Source organism: Piliocolobus tephrosceles, chromosome 18, assembly GCF_002776525.5.
Source record: "Piliocolobus tephrosceles isolate RC106 chromosome 18, ASM277652v3, whole genome shotgun sequence".
NCBI lineage: Eukaryota > Metazoa > Chordata > Mammalia > Primates > Cercopithecidae > Piliocolobus > Piliocolobus tephrosceles.
In genome coordinates this window covers 36,193,595-36,212,448 of record NC_045451.1, presented here as the reverse complement: position 1 = coordinate 36,212,448, position 18,854 = coordinate 36,193,595, and the positions used below count along the sequence as shown (strand labels likewise).

The 18,854-nt window shown below is 46.6% G+C and overlaps 1 protein-coding gene across 1 annotated transcript in view; it reads right to left on the bottom strand.

The window, feature by feature from the left end:
• The window catches only part of PSTPIP2 (proline-serine-threonine phosphatase interacting protein 2), a 95,666-nt gene extending 79,881 nt beyond the window's left edge, over positions 1–15,785 (bottom strand). The window contains exon 1 of the mRNA XM_023207618.1: positions 15,631–15,785. Coding sequence (XP_023063386.1) covers positions 15,631–15,663 — 33 coding nt within the window. The 5' untranslated portion in view covers positions 15,664–15,785. The remainder of the gene's footprint in view (positions 1–15,630) is intronic.
• Between the last annotated feature and the right edge of the window lie 3,069 nt (positions 15,786–18,854).

Below are 18,854 nucleotides of genomic sequence, written 5' to 3'. Positions count from 1 at the left end.
TCAGCCTCCCAAGTAGCTGGGACTACAGGTGTGCTCCACCACACTCAGCTAATTTTTTTGTATTTGTAGTAGAGACGGGGTTTCACCATGTTGGCCAGGCTGGTCTCGAACTCCTGACCTCGTGATCCACCCGCCTTGGCCTCCCAAAATACTGGGATTACATGCATGAGCCACTGTGCCCTGGCCCTACATTCCTAGTTTTTTAAGGTACCAATAAAAATGAAAAATAAATGGCTCATGGAATCCATAGGTGGTTCTCTCCGCTTAAAGGCAGGGGTGCTGAGGAGAGGTCTCGCTGCAAGATAATTGTCATTAGGCAGGTCCTGCCACCAGTGGGGTGGGACCCTCTGTGCCCTCAAGGGAATGGTTGTGGCCTTGCCACAGGCAGGTGGCCAGGACCCAGGACCCAGGACCCTGGACACTGCCTAGGAGGCTGGTCCACTTCCATCTGGGTTTGGGTACTAGTTGCAGGTTTGGTACTTTTATTCTATTCTATGGTCTGAACAAGTATACTTGCTCTTCTTTTAATACATTAGGGGGAAATCCTCTTAATTCTTTTTTTTTTTTTTTTTTTTTTTTTTGAGATAGGGCCTTCCTCTGTCACCCAGGCTGGAGTGCAGTCGGGCGATCTCGGCCCACTGCAACCTCCACCTCCCGGGTTCAAGTGATTCTCCTGCCTCAGCCTCCTGAGTAGCTGGGATTACAGGCACACACCACTATGCCCAGCTAATTTTTGTATTTTTAATGGAGACAGGGTTTCAACATGATGGCCAGGCTGGTCTTTCTTTAAAATTTAAGACAGAGTCTCAGTTTGTCACCCAGGCTGGATGGAGTGGCACAATCTCGGCTCACTGCAACCTCTGCCTTCCAGGGTCAAGCAATTCTCCTGCCTCAGCCTACCAAGTAGCTGGGATTACAGGTGCCCACCACCATGCCCAACTAATTTTTGTATTTTTAGTAAACACATGGTTTCGCCTTATTGGCCAGGCTGGTCTGGAACTCCCGACCTCAAGTGAGCCAGCTGCCTCAGCTTCCCAAAGTGCTGGAATTACAGGCATGAACCACCGCTTCTTTATTTTAAAAGTTATGCTTATTTTGTTGTTGAAAAAATTTAAGTATAGATAAGCAAAAGAAAATAGTAATTTTCAAATTGCCTAAAATTCCACAGAAAACAATAGTTAATATTTGCTATGTAATCCTCATATATTTTTCTAGTGACATATGACTGTCTCCATTTTTTTTTTTAATAAAAATGAGGTCTAAGCTGGGCATGGTGGCTCACACCTGCAATACCAGCACTTTGGGAGGCCAAGGTGGGCGGACCACCTGAGGTCAGGAGTTTGAGACCAGCCTGACCAACATGGTGAAACCCCATCTCTACTACAAATACAAAAATTAGCTGGATGTGGTTGACTGTTCTCTCAGAATCGATCACAGTTCCTTCTAAATGGCTGCAGTCTTTGTACACTCAGACTTTACGTGGTGGGGGAGGGTGCTGGTCTTTCCAGGCTTCCAGCTTCCCCATGTGAGGCTCCGCCCAGAGGACTAGTTTCTTTGCCCTTTGAGAGCAGACAGGCTTCTATAATAACTTGCTGAGCCCTTTGACCTTGGGCCTTTCTGCTTAGTTTCTGCAGGGAAGGGCCATGTGCTCACAGGCGGGTGCCTTGTAGTCTATAGTACCCTATCCTCGGTATCAATATTACGTTACTAATTGACAATGACATGTATAAAACAGCAGAGATGAAATGGTCAGTGGTTGGCAGATAAGAGGGAATGCACCAATAGATGAACATTAATAAAAATCACACATGAGGCTGGGCATGGTAGCTCACACCTATAATCCTGGCACTTTGGGAGGCCGAGGTGGGCAGATTGCTTGAGGTCAGGAGTTCGAGACCAAACTGGTCAACATGGTGAAATCCCATCTCTATTAAAAATACAAAAATGGCCGGGCGTGGTGGCTTACGCCTGTAATCCCAGCACTTTGGGAAGCCGGGGCGGGGGGATCACGAGGTCAGGAGATCGAGACCATCCTGGCTAACACGGTGAAACCCTGTCTCTACTAAAAATACAAAAAAATCAGCCGGGCGTGGTGGCGGGTGCCTGTAGTCCCAGGTACTCAGGAGGCTGAGGCAGGAGAATGGCGTGAACCTGGGAGGCGGAGCTTGCAGTGAGCTGAGATCGCACCACTGTACTCTAGCCTGGGTGACAGAGTGAGACTCCGTCTCAAAAAAAAAAAAAAAATACAAAAATTAGACAGGCATGGTGGTGTGTACCTGTAATCCCAGCTACTTGGGAGGCTGAGGTAGAAGAATTGTTTGAACCTGGGAGGTGGAAGTTACACTGAGCCAAGATCGCACCACTGCACTCCAGCCTGGTCAATGGAGCAAGACTCATTTCACCAAAAAAAAACCCATATATGAAGTTCATGAGCAAAATTAGGCTGCTTTGCACTGAGAAACAATAGCTCTAAGACAAAGGAAGCAGAAGAGATGGAGATTCAGAGGACCTGGCAGGAGCATCAAGGTCCCTTATGCACAAACTTCCTGCCCTTGCTGCCCAGGAAAAGGCAATACCAGTCTGCGTCAGCCAGGGAGAGGCCTGCCAGCCAAGACAGTGGCCCTGGGCTGTGGCTGGTCACAGTCAAGATCAACCACTCTTATGGGCAGGAATTAGACAAGAACACTGATTAAATAGTTAGGCCCTAACACAGGACAGGTAGATGAGGAAACCTGAGCTTGGGACAGACAGTCCACAGGACAAATCAACAGTGCCCAGATCTGGCCATCTGCGGAAGCACTGACAAAGGCCTGAGTCAATACTTTTTATTCCTGAGAGCTTAGGTCTTTTTGAAACCCTAGTTCAGGCCTTGTAGGGCAGGATCTGGATCTCCTGGGACAGAGAAAACAATCTCTGTATTTGATAATAAGGGCTCAGAGCAGATTCCAAGAGGTGGGGCCACCAAAGTTTGGAGCAGTAAAGGGACTTAGATGCCCATATTTCTAGGATTTTTCCAATATTTGTGGCCGCTTATGAAATTATCACTTCCAACAGCTATTCTTTCAATAGTAACGTTCAAATAGAAGCAGAGACCAAGCACTACAGGGCAAGTGTAAAGAGGACACACCATGGACACTGCTTTCTCTGGCAGTTCAGCTTGCATGCCTCACTCAGCAAAACTAAGCTCAGAAGTTAGTTAGGCTCCCGCCCCTTAGAGGGCATGCGCTTCAGGTAGGGATGGGATCTCAGTCTCCCTACCCTGAGCAGCTTATTCAAGTCTTCCTTCCAGCCTTCCAGCCCTGTGCCACACCATCTGCTTCCTGAGAGGTATTCTGAAAACCAAGATTTCCCCATCTTGTTGCATGCCCGGTGCCACTTTAGCACTCTTCAATGACTGGTACCCTATCACACCCATCCAGCCAGATTTGTCCCAGAATCTTGCCATGGTATGCCGGGCACAGTGGCTCACGCCTGTAATCCCAGCACTTTGGAAGGCCGAGGTGGGCCAATCATGTGAGGTCAGGGGTTCAAGACCAGCCTGGCCAACATGGTGAAACCCTATCTCTACTAAAAATAAAAAAAAATTAAGAAGAAGAAACAAATAAAAAGAATCTTGCCCTGGTAAACCACTCTTCTTTTTTTTTTTTTTTTTTTTTGACGGATTCTCCCTCTGTCACCCAGGCTGGAGTGCAGTGGCACAGTCTTGGCTCACTGCAACCTCTGCCTCCCAGGTTCAAGCAATTCTCCTCCCGAGTAGCTGGGACTACAGGCACATGCCAACACGCCCGGCTAATTTTTTGTACTTTTAGTAGAGATGGGGTTTCACCGTGTTAGCCAGGATGGTCTCAATTTCCTGACCTTGTGATCCACCCGCCTCAGACTCCCAAAGTGCTAGGATTATAGGCAGGAGCCACTGTACCAGGTGGGTAAACCACTCTTTTTAGCTTGAAGGAGAGTAGGTCAGTCTGTTTCCCATTAGTGTCCTACGTCTTTGTTTGCTTCCTTAAGAAGAATATAGGACCCTGAGGGCAGGAATCCACCTTCTCCTCATTTTGCAGGTCCACACACGTCTCTGACTTATGCAAATGTCAGAATACATAAGCCCTCATACTCAAAAGACAATATTTTTAGTGAGACAGAGTCGTGCTCTGTCATCGAGGTTGCAGTGCAGTGGTGCAATAACGGCTCACTGCAGCTTCAACCGCATGGACTCAAGTGATCCTTCTGCCTCAGCCTCCTGAGTATCTGGGACTGCAAGTACTGGCCACCATGCCTGGCTAATTTTAAAAAGTGTTTTGTAGGACAGGTCTCACTATGTTGCGCAGGCTGGTCTTGAACTCCTGGACTTAAGCAATTCTCCCATCTCGGCCTCCCAAAGTGCTGGGATTACAGGCATGAGTCACGGCACCCAATCAAAAGACACATATTGAGTAAAACTTGGACCGTAGAAAACCTTGATGTGTAATAGAAGAAATCACAAAACATTAGATCAATAAACTTGACTGTATAAAGTGTTTTCAAAATCCATATACATATATCATTTTACAGATGAGGATGCAAAGCTGAGGAAAGCTGAATGATTTGAACAGGGGCACACACATTTTTCTGCTTGAAAGGAGCTAAACTGGGAATCAAACCCAGGAATGTCCAGTGCAAAAGCTTGAGGGCTGAGGACTGCCTCTCACTGTGTCATGCCTATACTGAATGTTAGAACATGTGAATTACACACACACACACACACAGGCACGCGTATATATACAAGAATATATATTTTAAAGTACGCATATAAATTTACAAGCAAAGCATGAGGAAGAAAACAAAACCATTTGTAAAAGAGGAATTACAATATAATAACCAAATGTGCACTCTCCCTGGTGACAAAAACGCACATGAAAGTTGAATAAGGCACCAAGTTTTGCTTATTAAATGAGCAGAAAAAAAGACAACAGCTATGATTGACAGAGTGAAACTAGAATCCTCAGATATTATTGGGAACACTGAGATTATGCCCACTCTTTAGGAAATCATCCTGGTTCTACACATCAAAAGTGTTTCAATGTCCTCCTGTTAGTTAATGGTTTTTTCAGTCATTCAGCAGGTATTACTGAGAATCTGTCATGTGCCAGGCATTGAACCAGGTACCACTGGAGTAAGCAGACAGGAGTGTGGGTCCTCACTCCAAGCACAGCCATGCCAGCCCTGGAATGACCAATTAGGGGCTTGTAGACGAGAGAGTAATAAACCTCTTCCTTGTCTAGGGCACTGTTGTTTTGGGGTTTTCTATTACTTGCAGCCAAACTGAATCCTATTTATATAGAAGGCAAGTGAGCTTTCACCGGCTGCTCTGGATTCTTTTTTCTTTTTTTTTTTCTTTTTTGAGACAGAGTCTCACGCTGTTGACCAGGCTAGAGTGCAGTGAAGCGACCTCGGCTCACTGCAACCGCCCCCTCCCAAGTTCAAGTGATTCTCCTGCCTCAGCCTCCTGCGTAGCTGGGACTGTAGGCACCCACCACAACACCCGGCTAATTTTTGTATTTTTTTTTTTTTTTTAGTAAAGACAGGGTTTCACCATGCTGGCCAGGCTGGTCTCCAACTCCTGACCTCAGGCGATTCGCCCGCCTTGGCCTCCCAAAGTGCTGGGATTACAGGGTGTGAGCCACCCCACCCAGCCCTGCTGTCTGGTTTCTTAATGGAGTAGAGGCAAGATTACCAAAACACAGTGAGAATGTGGGAGGGATGTGGAGGTTTGAGTGGAAAAGGCATGAAATTATCACTACATAAAGGGAAAGAGTGATCTTATTAGAGAAACATAGTAAAACGGCTGGGCAATTATGAGTTCTGTCTTGAGTTTCCAGAAATAAATACTTAAAGTATCCAAATTTTAAATACCTTACATGAATGACATGCACCACATTCTTCATTATAGAAAACACTGGGCCAGGTGCGATGGCTCATGCCTGTAATCCCAGCACTTTGGGAGGCCAAAGTGGGCGGATCACCTGAGGTCGGAGTTCAAGACAAGCCTGACCTACATGGAGAAACCCCATCTCTACTAAAAATCGAAAATTAGCCAGGCATGGTGGCACATGCCTGTAATCCCAGGTACTTGCAAAGCTGAGGCAGGAGAATCGCTTGAACCCAGGAGGCGGAGGTTGCAGTGAGCCGAGATCGTGCTATTGCGCTTCAGCCTGGGAAACAAGAACAAAACTCTGTCTCAAAAAAAAAAGAAAAGGAAAGAAAACTCTGGAAATTACATAAATGCCAAACAGTGACAGAATAGTTGTATCACTTACAAAACTTTTCTAAATAATTGTTAGGAAAAGTAGATAGCAATATATAAAATAAAGTTACAATTTTTTTTTTTTTTTTTTTTTTTTTGAGATATAGTCTGGTTCTGTCGCTCAGGCTGGAGTGCAATGATGCGATCTTGGCTCACTGCAACCTTCGCCTCCTTGGTTCAAACGATTCTCCGGTCTCAGCCTCCCAAGTAGCTGGGTACAGGTGCCTACCACCATGCCCAGCTAATTTTTGTGTTTCTTTGTTTGTTTGTTTCGAGACAGAGTCTCACTCTGTCACCCAGGCTAGAGTACAGTGGTGGGATCTCGGCTCACTGCAACCTCCGCCTCCCAGGTTCAAGTGATTCTCGTGCCTCAGCCTCTCGAGTAGCTGGGACTACAGGCGCCCGCCACCATGCCCAGCTAATTTTTGTATTTTTAGTAGAGACAGGGTTTCACCATATTGGCCAGGCTGGTCTTGCACTCCGGACCTTGTGATCCGCCTGCCTCAGCCTCCCAAAATGCTGGGATTACAGGCGTGAGCCACTGTGCTTGGCCAATTTTTGTATTTTTTTTTAGTAGAGACGAGATTTCACCATGTTGGCCAGGCTGGTCTCAAACTCCTGACCTCAAGTGACCCACCCGACTCAGCCTCCTGAAGTGCTGGGATTACAGGCGTGAGCCACCATGCCCAGCCAAAGTTACGATATTTTAATTAAAGCAGTAGAATACAAGATAGTACAGATACTATAGGATTATAATTATGCATGGAGGAAAAAAGTTGGGAAAGTACCAAATCACTAATAATATATATTTTAATAACCTTAATTTTATGTTAATATTTAAAACTATTGGCCAAGCACAGTAGCTCATGCCTGTAATCCCAGCACTTTGGGAGGCCAAGGCAGGCAGATTGCTTGAGCTCAGGAGTTTGAGACCAGCCTGGGCAACATGGTGAAACAGCATTTCTACAAAAAGTAACCAGGCGTGGTGGCATGTGCCTGGGATCCCAGCTACTTGGGAGGATTGCTTGAGCCCAGGAATTTAAGGCTGCAGTGAGCTGTGATCGCACCACTGCACTCTAGCCTGAGTGACAGAGCAAGACTCTGTCTCAAAAATAAATATTTAAATTAAATAAAAACTATTGTTTTAAAATTTCATGTTGAGATTCATCTTGAGTAGCTAATAATCTCTTAGAGGTGAGATGTTGTGTGTCTGTCTCTCTGTGAGCCCACAGCAGCTACCACAAAGCTGGCACCAGACTTCACATAGACATTTGCTGAGTTGAACTGCTGAGGTTATGTGGGGAATGGAGAAATTCCTGTCTTCAACAAGTTGCTGTGTTTTCTCTGTTGGTCACAAAGTCTCTCACCAGAAGGTGAGCCCCACGTGTGTGGGCTTTGTGCTGCATCCCTTCTTGAGTATAGGGCTTCTAAAGAAGCCAGAGCCCATCCTTGATGATATTATTCTTCTCATGCAAGACCACCAGCCAGTCATAGCAGAACAGGTTCTCTGAAAGGGTGGAACAGGCCAGGTGCGGTGGCTTATACCTGTAATCCCAGCACTTTGGGAGGCCAAGATGGGCAGATCACCTGAGGTCAGGAGTTCCAGACCAGCCTGCCCAACATGGCAAAACCCCCATCTCTACTAAAAACACAAAAAATTAGCCGGGCGTGGTGGCGCATGCCTGTAATCCCAGCTACTTGGGATGCTGAGGCAGGAAAATCACTTGAACCTGGGAGGTGGAGGTTGCAGTGAGCCAAGATCTCGCAACTGCACTCCAGCGTGGGCAACAACAGCGAAACTCCATCTCAAAAAAAAAAAGGAGGGGGTGGTGGAATGACACTTCCCACAAAAGGGAGTGTAAAGACAGAGATTTTACCCCATTTGCTGCCACATGTCTTTCTCACTGTTGCTTCATTTATTCACTCATTCCTTCTGATACCTGTTGAGTCTGTGACTTTGCCCAGATACCTGGCTGGGTGCTGGGGTTACAGTGCTGAACAAGTCAAGCACACCTCATGGAACTTACAGTCTGATGGGAAGCAGATGACAGACGTAATGATAATATCATGAATGTGCCTTATGCTGGGGGCACAGGATGCCTCAAGAACAGGCAGCAGCAACAAGTTAATTGGTTAGTTGGAATGAGACTTCATTATTTGGTAATTGATCTATAGCTGCTGTGGTAGAGTAAGTGATGGGGAGATAGCAGGTGAGGTTGCATCAGGCAGGTTGTAGGCCATGGTCAGACTTTTGGACTCCGAATGCAATGGGAAGTCACTGGAGGAATTTAAGCAAGGAATGACATGACCTGATTTGTTTTTAAGATCGCTTTGGGGGCCGGACATGGTGGCTCACGCCTAGAATCCTAGCACCACTTTGGGAGGCTGAGGCAGATAGATCACTTGAGGTCAGGAGTCCAAGACCAGCCTGGCCAACATGGTGAAACTTCGTCTCTACTAAAAATACAAAATTTAGCTGGGCATGGTGGTGGCCGCCTGTAACTCCAGCTGTTCGGGAGGCTGAGGCAGGAAAATCACTTGAACCCAGGAGGCAGATGTTGCAGTGAGCCAAGATCGTGCCATCGCACTCCAGCCTGGGCAACAGAGCAAGAGTCTATCTAAAAAAAAAAAAAAAAAAAAAAAAAAGGAAGGAAGGAAAGAAGAGAGACAGAAGGAAGGAAGGGAAGGAAGGGAAGGAAGGCAGGCTTTAGGGCACATGAGATCTGGAAAACAGTGGCTCCAACTTAAGAGAGCACTAAAGGGAAGCTCAGGATGATAGCTGTGCAGCAGACCCAGAAAATAACCAGTCCAGATTAGAACAGGGGATGGAGGGCTCCAGGAAGGGGATCTCCATAGGAGGATGCAGGTAGAAATGATTTTTATAAATACTTGATATGCTGGTGCATGAGAAAAATGAGAGAGATAAAGAAGAGGGCTACAATCAAGATAGCCTACAATAAAGGTAGTAAATGCCACCAAGAAAAAAAAAAGGCAAATAGAAAGTTCAGGAAAAGCAAGAATAGAGATGTGATTATGGTGTACTTAGCTTTGAATAAAACAATCTATATGCTGTGACAATGTAAACAGTGATTATTTGGTTCAAAACAGTGCTATTTATTTTTAATTATTCAGGGAAAATATACACATCCACTTATCTATTGAGAGACTTACAACAAATGGGGTTTAACACTGGGGAATCCAAGTGAAGGTTGTATGTGAATTCTTTATACCCTTGAGATTTCTGTAACTTTAAAATTCTAAATAAAAAACTAAAACTAGTAATATAATTATATAGGGAAGTAGAAGTGGTGATATAAAAGAGCTAAATCCTCCATTGTAGTAGTAAATCAGTGCATAATGTTCAAAATTGCTCTATCAAGAAAGAGAAGTATAATCACATTATTTTATATCATTTTATGAAGTGGTGGTAATCACTAGAAGAAAGAGCTAAGAGTTTCTACATAAAGATGTTGAGAAAAGCTGGAGGCAAATGGAGTAGGTGAAGAAAAAATACTGTTTTTCACCACAAGGCTTTTAGAAATATTGGGATTTTTTTTCTTTCTGTTTTTTTTTTTTTTTTTTTTTTTGAGACAGTCTCACTCTATTGCCCAGGCTGAAATGCAATGGCACAATCTGAGCTCACTGCAACATCCACCACCTGGGCTCAAACCATCCTCCCATCTCAGCTCCCGAGTAGCTGGGACTACAGGTGCGTCCCACCCATGCCTGACTAATTTTTGTATTTTTGGTAGAGACAGAGTTTCGCCATGTTACCCAGGTTGGTCTCAAACTCCTGGGCTCAAGCAATCTGCCCACCTCAGCCTCCCAAAGTTCTGGGATTACAGGTACCACCATGCCCAGCCAATATTTGGATTTTTAAAGTATGTGCTTTAGTTACTTTGATTTTAAAACAAAAACAAAAACAAACCTTTACGTTAACTTTTCTCATCCAGAAAGGCTCTATGTCCAGATTTTGTTTTAGGTATTTTTTTCATGCTTTTTTTTTTTTTTTTGAAATGAAGTCTCACTCTGTCTCCCAGGTTGGGGTGCAGTGGCACTATCTCAGCTCACTGCAACCTCTGCCTCCCAGGTTCAAGTGATTCTCCTGCCTCAGCCTCCAGAGCAGCTGGGATTACAGGCACCCATCACCATGCCCAGCTAATTTTGTATTTTTAGTAGAGACAGGGTTTCATTATGTTGGCCAGGCTGGTCTCAAAGTCCTGAGCTCAGGTGATCCGCCCACCTCGGCTTCCCAAAGTGCTGGGATTACAGGCGTGAGCCACTGCGCCAGGCCGTTTCATGCATCTTGTATGTATTTCTTTTTTAAAATCTGACCAATGGATTAATGTCACATGTTAATGTATTACAATAAGAATTTTTTTATTTTCTTTAAAAAATAGGTTCTATGCCTCTCTTATTAAATGTTTAAGATAAACAAGATAAAAGGTTTTTGACGGCCGGGCGCAGTGGCTCATGCCTGTAATTCTAGCACTTTAGGAGGCTGAGGATCACTTGAGGAGGCTGTGGATCACTTGAGGTCAGGAGTTTGAGACCAGCTTAGCCAACATAGTGAAACCCTGTCTCTACTAAAAATACAAAAACTAGCCGGGTGTGGTGGCACATGCCTGTAATCCCAGCTACTTGGGAGGCTGAGGCAGGAGAGTCGCTTGAACCCGGGAGGTGGAGGTTGCAGTGAGCCGAGATTGTGCCATTGCACTCCAGCCTGGGCGACAGAGTGAGACTCTATCTCAAAAAAAAAAAAAGGTTTTTGACAATTATTTTAAAGCTAGCTCCCTCCTGCTGCTCTATGAAGAATGTATGGGAGAGTGGGTAATTGTTCATTACTCTATCTTTCTATCTTGCCTTTTGCCACTAGGAAAGACAATAATAAATAGCCCTCCTGGTATGTTTCTAGGGACCAGATTGTCAAATTAAATTTGGCCTACAGCTGCCTCCATAAATAGCAAGCCACAACCTAACTTAGTGTGTAAACAAACCGTAACCTAACTAAGAGTATATTCTTGTAACAAGTAGCTGGGTCTCTGCCAATCATAACGGGGGAGCTTTCAGCCAATCCCAGGCTGCAGACTGCCCAGTCAAGTCCAAATAAGGCAACCACCCAGCTGTAACCAATCAGGCTATTTCTGTATCACCTCCTTTTTCTGTCTGTAAGTATTGCCTGCCCACTTTTGCCTTGTGGAGGTCTCAGAACCTTTACTGGTTCAGGGTGCTGCCTGACTCATGAATACTTTCTTTGCTCAGATAAACTCTGCTAAATTTAACTAGTGTGAAGTTTTTTTTTTTTTTCATAAAATCCAAGAGAGTATTTAAAAATAACAGCAACAACCTAAACATTGTACAAAATACACTATGGGGTCAGCATGGAGAGCCTGTGGTATTAACCTATATTCTTTCTTTCTTTATTTTTTAAAGCAGCTTCCTGTATTTATCTAGAGCACTGTACAGTCAGCTCTCCATATCGGCATCCATGGATTCAATCATCCACAGATGAAAAATAATCCAAAAATTAAAAAATAAAAATATAACAATTAAAAAATATGAATAAAAAAATACAGTGTAAACAACTATTTACATATCATTAACATTGTATTAGGTATTATAAGCAATTTGGAGAATTTTAAAGTATACAGGAAGATGTGTGTAGGTTATATGTGTGTAGGCCAGGCATAGCGGCTTACACCTCTTTTTTTTTGAGATAGAGTCTCGCTGTGTCACCCAGGCTGGAGTGCAGTGACATGATCTCGGCTCACTGCAAGCTCTGCCTCCCAAGTTCATACCATTCTCCTGCCTCAGCCTTCTGAGTAGCTGGGACTACAGGCGCCCGCCACCACACCTGGCTAATTTTTTTGTATTTTTAGTAGAGACAGGGTTTCACCGTGTTAGCCAGGATGGTCTCGATCTCCTGACCTCGTGATCTGCCTGCCTCGGCCTCCCAAAGTGTTGGGATTACGGGCGTGAGCCACCGCACCCGGCCAGCTTATACCTCTTATTCCAGCACTTTGGGAGGCCAAGGCAAGAGGACAGCTTGAGGCCAGGAGTGTGAAACCAGCCTGGCCAATGTAGCAAGACCCAATCTCTATTTTGAAAAAGAAAAAAGAAAAGAAAGGACTTGAATGTCCATGAATTTTGGTACCTGCAAGGGAGTCCTAGAACCAATCCCCTGCAGATACCAAGAGATGACTGTATAGAGAAAAGCCATTGAGCAAAGCCAGATGCAACATCACTTCAAACTCTGCTAAGGCTCCAGAATGACAAGATTCCAATCTGGTCAAAGGTTTGGATGAGAGAGACAGCCCTGTGCTGACAGCAGGGCAATGAGCCAGTTCAGACAGCCCCAAGACTCGCCCTAGTCAATCCCAGGCAGAGAGAAGCCCTGCCCACTACAGGAACACGGTTGCTGAAACAGCAATTAGGAAGCTGGTCTACACCAAGAACCTTGGGAATCAGGAAGGTCCAGGAAAAATAAGTATCTACAGGAGGTTCAGGGACTATTTGGACCTCACACCCAAGTGAGGAGGCTGGAAATCCCCAGGGGTGAAAGAACACTGCTTTCATCTACCCCTTCCGGAACAGGTCCTACTGTCACCCGTGCACACCCATATCTGAAGGACACTGGTGTCTGATCATCCCAAAACTGGAATTTCTCTCATTGTGGCCTAGCTGTTTCCCTGGATCTTTGGAAATCATGGTCACTGTCTTATTCTGACAAGGTACAATCAAAGTTAACCAAGAGAAATTATACAGCACTGCTTAACCAAAGTGCCACAAAGAAGGTATACACAGGGAAGGGTGGGAGAGAAACAACACACAGGTGTGCACCAACAGCAGGCAAATTCACTTGGGGCCAATCCTAGTTTTATTCATTTATTTTAAAATGATTTTTAGAGACCCTGTCTCCTTAGTAGCTGAGACTACAGGTGCACGCCAGCTCCAATCCCAGTTGTAAACACTGATTATTCTCTTTCGAAGCAGATTCATGGAAGGTTTCCTTAAATAAACATTTTCATGAAGCATTTAAATACATTCATTTGTGAAGTGTGTGTTGACTCATACCTTTTCAGGAACATGTACAAACATGTTTGACCACAGTCCTCTCACCTTCCTTGGAATGTCCCTCTCTTGGGGCTGTGATAGCTCTTTCCTGGTTGTATCCATTCATCCCTTTTTCTATTTCTCTGTCCCCTTTCTCCTCCTTCATCAATGGAGGCATTCACTAAGAGAGCTTCTTTGTGGACTTCTGATCTCTTCATTCTTTCTCCTTGAATAACCATCACTCACTTCTTTCACTTGTCACCTCTGCTGCTGATAATAATAGCTGGCAACTATAGGTGCTCTCTGTGTGTAAAGTACGGTACTAAACTCTCAAGTTTAATCCTCCCAACAGTCCTATGGAGTAGACACTGTTATTATCCCCATTTTTATGTACAGAAAAACTGAGGCTTGCGGGTGGAAGCAGGCTGCCCAGGGTCACCTAGCTAGTAAGGGGCAGAACTGGATTCAAACCCAGACAGCCCACCTCAGAGGCTTCATGCTGTTAGGTGAGCTCTCAAAACTGGACATCCTTCCCAAGGTGCGGGGCCATCTCCACCAGCCCCTCAAACCCAGCATGTCACCCACCAGACATTAGAGAGACCTCACTGACATGTTTGTACTGGCTGTGAAGATATTAAAATACTACAAACTCTGCAGCCTGGAACCCTGTCTTCACCCTGTCACCCTCTCCACTAAGACCTCCCTATATCCAGCATCCCTGGCATAGGGCTGAGAGGTGGAGGCTGGTGGGAAGGGGCTTAGCACCCTACTGGCCTTGGTCTTGCCAGTGCTACAACTATGGCTAAATACTGAGGATTGTGTTGTTAGGTTGGGTTTGTTTGTTTGTTTGTTTGTTTTTGAGACAAAGTTTCACTCTGTCATCCAGGCTGGAGTGCAGTGATGTGATCATAGCTCACTGCAACCTCAAACTCCTGGCCTCAAGCAATCCTCTTGCCTCAGCCTCCCAAGTAGCTGTATCTACAGGCACGCACCACCATGCACAGCTAATTTTTAAGATGTTTTTGTAGAGACGGAGTCTGGTTATGTTGTCCAGGGTGGTCTCAAACTCTTGGCCTCAAGCAATCCTCCCACCTCGGCCTCCCAAAGTGCTGGGATTACAGGCATGAGCCACTGTGCCTGAACTACATACTATTAGTATCACGTCTGCCTCCTTCTCCTTCTGTCTCCACAAACCAGTTCCTCTGCTGACTTCCTTATTTCTGGGGCCCACATCTCATTCTCCAGATTGCATTATACAGAGCCTTTTTCCCACAGGGCCTGCCCTGGGACTCCACCGTCCTCCATTCTACCTGAAAAACTCGCAAGCCTCCTGTGAGAGCCAGCTGTGGTGCCCTTGGTTCCTCTGTAAGGCTGCCACCACCCTGCACCCTAGGGTGAGCAGTGCCCCAGGAGGACCTCACAAACTCCAGTGAACGGACTCACAGGCAGAGTCTAAACTGTGTCCCTGAGGTCCCCAGGCAGGTTTCTCTACCCTGCAGCCCACATAGGGTAGAGGGACCATCTAGGCAGCTGTGAAGCTACCTGGGTGGGAGGCAAGCAGGAGCCTAGGTAAGGAGTCAGGGCCCCTTGGCAGCTGCGGGCAATTTTGAGGTGTGCGGCCTCCTGCTCTTGTCTTAAAGGGATGAGGACAGATCCTCTGAATGAGGGGGCATGGACCTTGAGGGGCACCTGGGGAGTGAGAGGACAGAGGGAAGAGGACTGGACAGAGGAGGGCGACAGGCAGACCTGCTTCCTCCAGGCTGGGCTGGCCCTACCGGGCTGGGGTTCCCCCTCCAGCTCATAGGGTCTCCCACACCATCAGCCCACTGTGGGACCTGGAACGGATGGGCTGGGGCAATGGCTTGGGGAGGGAACTCAGGAAACAGGGCTGTCGGACAGGGCAAGCTCCAGCAAAGGGAAGCCCTCTACGCTGTACGTTTCCTGAAAAAGAAGATACCGGGGGGGCAGCTGCTGCTGTCAACCCGGCAAAGCTCACAAGCCCCCACACCAGATCCCCAAATCCTCTCATGGCTCAGCTCCAGGGGCCGGCAGAGACTCTCCCTGGACCGGTCTCGCCTCCCTAAGGGTCTCTGCTTCGCTTGTGAGAGGAGGGGTTGATGTCCTGACTCTAAGGTGTCTCGGCTCTCTGCGTCCTCAGGAGCACGTGCTGCTGGGGGCGCGGGCGGCAGAGGGTGGGCCCTGGAGTCCGAGCCCCCGGGACTCGCGGGCACGCGCGCTGGCCTCCCGCCCGGGCCGGGTCCCGAGCCCCGCGATCCGCTGTCGGCCCCACAACTTACCCAAAAGTTTCCCTTGAACAGTGAGCGCGTCATCGCGGCGAGAGTGGGGGCGCAGAGGAGAGCCGGGCCGCAGGTGGCACCGCGTGGGGAGGCCTGACTGCCACTGCCCGCGGCCCCGCAGGCTCAACTTCGGCGTTCCACACTCGCGCAGGGAAGCCGCCCCCGGGTCCTAAACCACTCCCGATTGCGATAGCCGCCGTCTGCGCTCTGCGCTCCCCGCGCGGGACCTGGGCGGGACCCGTGGCGCTCACCCGGCGAGGGGCTGCAGCTAGCGCCGGGACCCAGGTCCATTTAAAGCCCCACAGCGTCAGGCCACGATCGATATATCAGCCCGAAGCTAGCTGCCTCCTCCTGGAAGCCTTTGAGGATTGGAAATAACTGGTCCTGGCTTGGGCTCCTGTCCACAAGACCCCCTGGACCGAATGAAATCCAGGCTCTGCGGGGTGATAGAAGGGATCTGATCAGATAGTGGTCGCGAGGACCCGGTGTAAGCTCCAGAAGGCCTGGGAGCCCACAACGCCCGCAGTTGCTAAAGGTGTAGACGCCTTGGCGTCACGGCGCGTCACGGCGGGCCCCACCGGCACCTGCTGCAGATCTGGCCCTGGGGCACGTTTCATTTTTAATTTTACTTTTTGATGTTGCGGGTGTTTTTAATGAATGGGGTCACGTTTTAGTCTAAAATGTCATGGAGAGGTCATCGCTGCTGTTTCCCCTTGACTCTAGTCACTTTGTGGTGTCCTAACAGGACCTCCAGGAGCTTAGCTGCTCCCTGACTCCCTTTCCATTCTCAGGAGGCAAGACCCTTCCCTGCCCATTCCACCCCAGCAAGAGGTTCCTAAGATTCCTTCTTCTCCCTCCACTCTTCCACCCTCACAAATAAAGCCCCTCTCTGCATTGTATTAGATTGGTACAAAAGTAATTGTGGTTTTTGCCATTACTTTTAATAGTAATGCAGGACTTATGACAAAGTACTACCTGGTATGACAGGCCCCAAGCCCAACCTGAGGCCCAGAGGGGTTGAATGACTTGCCCAAGATCACAGTTTATTTAAGGGATGAAGAGCTCAAGGTTAGAGCTCTGCCCTTCTAAACAGAGGCAAAGACAGACATCCTTCCTGGGGCAGATCCATCCTGGACAGAGGAATAGGTGCTCGAGGAGGGGAGGATAAAGGTCAAGGTTGCCAAGACTGGCACCAGCCCAGCCTGCAGAAGCAAGCGTTCACCCCTGGAGCAAGTTCTAGTTACGCCCAGATACAGTGAAAGGGCAATTGCTAGAGTGATGTGAAGCACCTCGAACAAGTTCTGCTCCATAATACTGCCGCCAGCGCCACTGAGATGAACTCCCAATAAAGTCATCCACAACTGCAAAAACTTGCAGCCACCAAGCATCTCCAAGCATCTCCAAGGGATGCATTCATTTACCTACTTGCTCATATCCTTTGAAAGCAGTGAGGTTAGAAGGAAGGCAGAGAAGCCTGGCAGAACCATCAAGGGGCAGCAGAGGACATGGTAGGCAGTAGGAATCTTGGCTTAACTGCAGGGGTAAGAAATGGCACTAACTGGGGACACAGAAGCGGGAGAGTTGGAGACACCACTAAGGTTTTTCCTAGAAGTTTTAAATATTCTGGAAAATAGTTTAGATGCAATTCTAATTGTCACATTTTCATGTTTAATACATGTATAATTGTTAAGTTATTAGAACCTCTCACAAGCTCTCACAGTACATTGTGCGTGATTTTCGCGACTCAGACCCTAAGCTCCCTGAATTTTAACTCGCTTCCGCCATCTGGTGACAAAGTTTGTAATTGTAAATGGTCATCCTCGCTGCTGGAAAATATTCTTCATTCCTCAAACATTTAAGTTCATCTCTGGGGCAGGTATTGTGAGTAAAAAGACAAAGTGTGTGCTATATCCAAGGGGTATATTTAGGATATTTTACTAACTTCTGTGGTTTGAATGTTGCCCCCTGTTGAAACTTAATCTGAAATGAGACAGTTTTGAGAGAGGTAGGGTCTTTAAGAAGCGATTGGGTCTCGAGAGTCACTAGTCCCATTCATGGATTAATGGGTTAATAGATTAATAGATTATCAGGGGATGAAACCAGTGGCTTTATACTTTATAAGAAGAGGAATAGATGGTTGGGTGCAGTGGCTCATGCCTGTAATCCCCGCACTTTGGGAGACTGAGGCAGGTGGATCACCTGAGGTCAGGAGTTCAAGACCAGGCAGGCCAATATGATGTAACCCCATCTCTATTAAAAATACAAAATTAGCTGGGTGTGGTGGCACATGCCTGTAGTCCCAGCTACTTGGGAGGCTGAGACAGGAGAATCACTTGAACCCAGGAGGCGTAGGCTGCAGTGAGCCAAGACCGTGATACTGCACTCCAGCCTGGGCGAGACAGAGCGAGACACCATCTCAAAAAAAAAATAAAAAGAAGAAGAAGAAGAAGAAAAAGAAGAGGAAGAGAGGCCTGAGCTAGCACGATCAACCCCCTTGCCATGTTATGCCCTGTGCCACAGGGTCCCCACCAGCAAGAAGGCCCGCACAAATGCAGCTCCTCGACCTTGGATTTTTCAGCCTTCATAACTGTAAGAAACAAATTCTTTTCTTTTATAAACTACCCAGTGTCAGATGCTCTGTTATAAGCAACAGAAAACATACTAAGACATTAACAAAGTTAAACAATATTATTATAGCCATTATGAAATAATGAAATTATTTATTTATTTATTTTATTTTTATTTATTTATTTATTTATTTTTGAGACGGAGTCTTGCTCTGTCGCCCGGGCTGGAGTGCAGTGGCCGGATCTCAGCTCACTACAAGCTCCGCCTCCCGGGTTTACGCCATTCTCCTGCCTCAGCCTCCCGAGTAGCTGGGACTACAGACGCCCGCCACCTCGCCCGGCTAGTTTTTTGTATTTTTAGTACAGACGGGGTTTCACCGTGTTAGCCAGGATGGTCTCGATCTCCTGACCTTGTGATCCGCCCGTCACAGCCTCCCAAAGTGCTGGGATTACAGGCTTGAGCCACCGCGCCCGGCAATAATGAAATTATTTAATACATTTAAGACAAATCATATATTTAAGATAATCACTGTGAATATTTTGGCATAATCTCTTTCAACAATATATATTTGCATGAGTAAGTTCTTATTGTATATAAAATGTTGAGTCTTGCTTTTTAACTTAATATTTCATAAGTATTTTCTAAAATCACTAAAT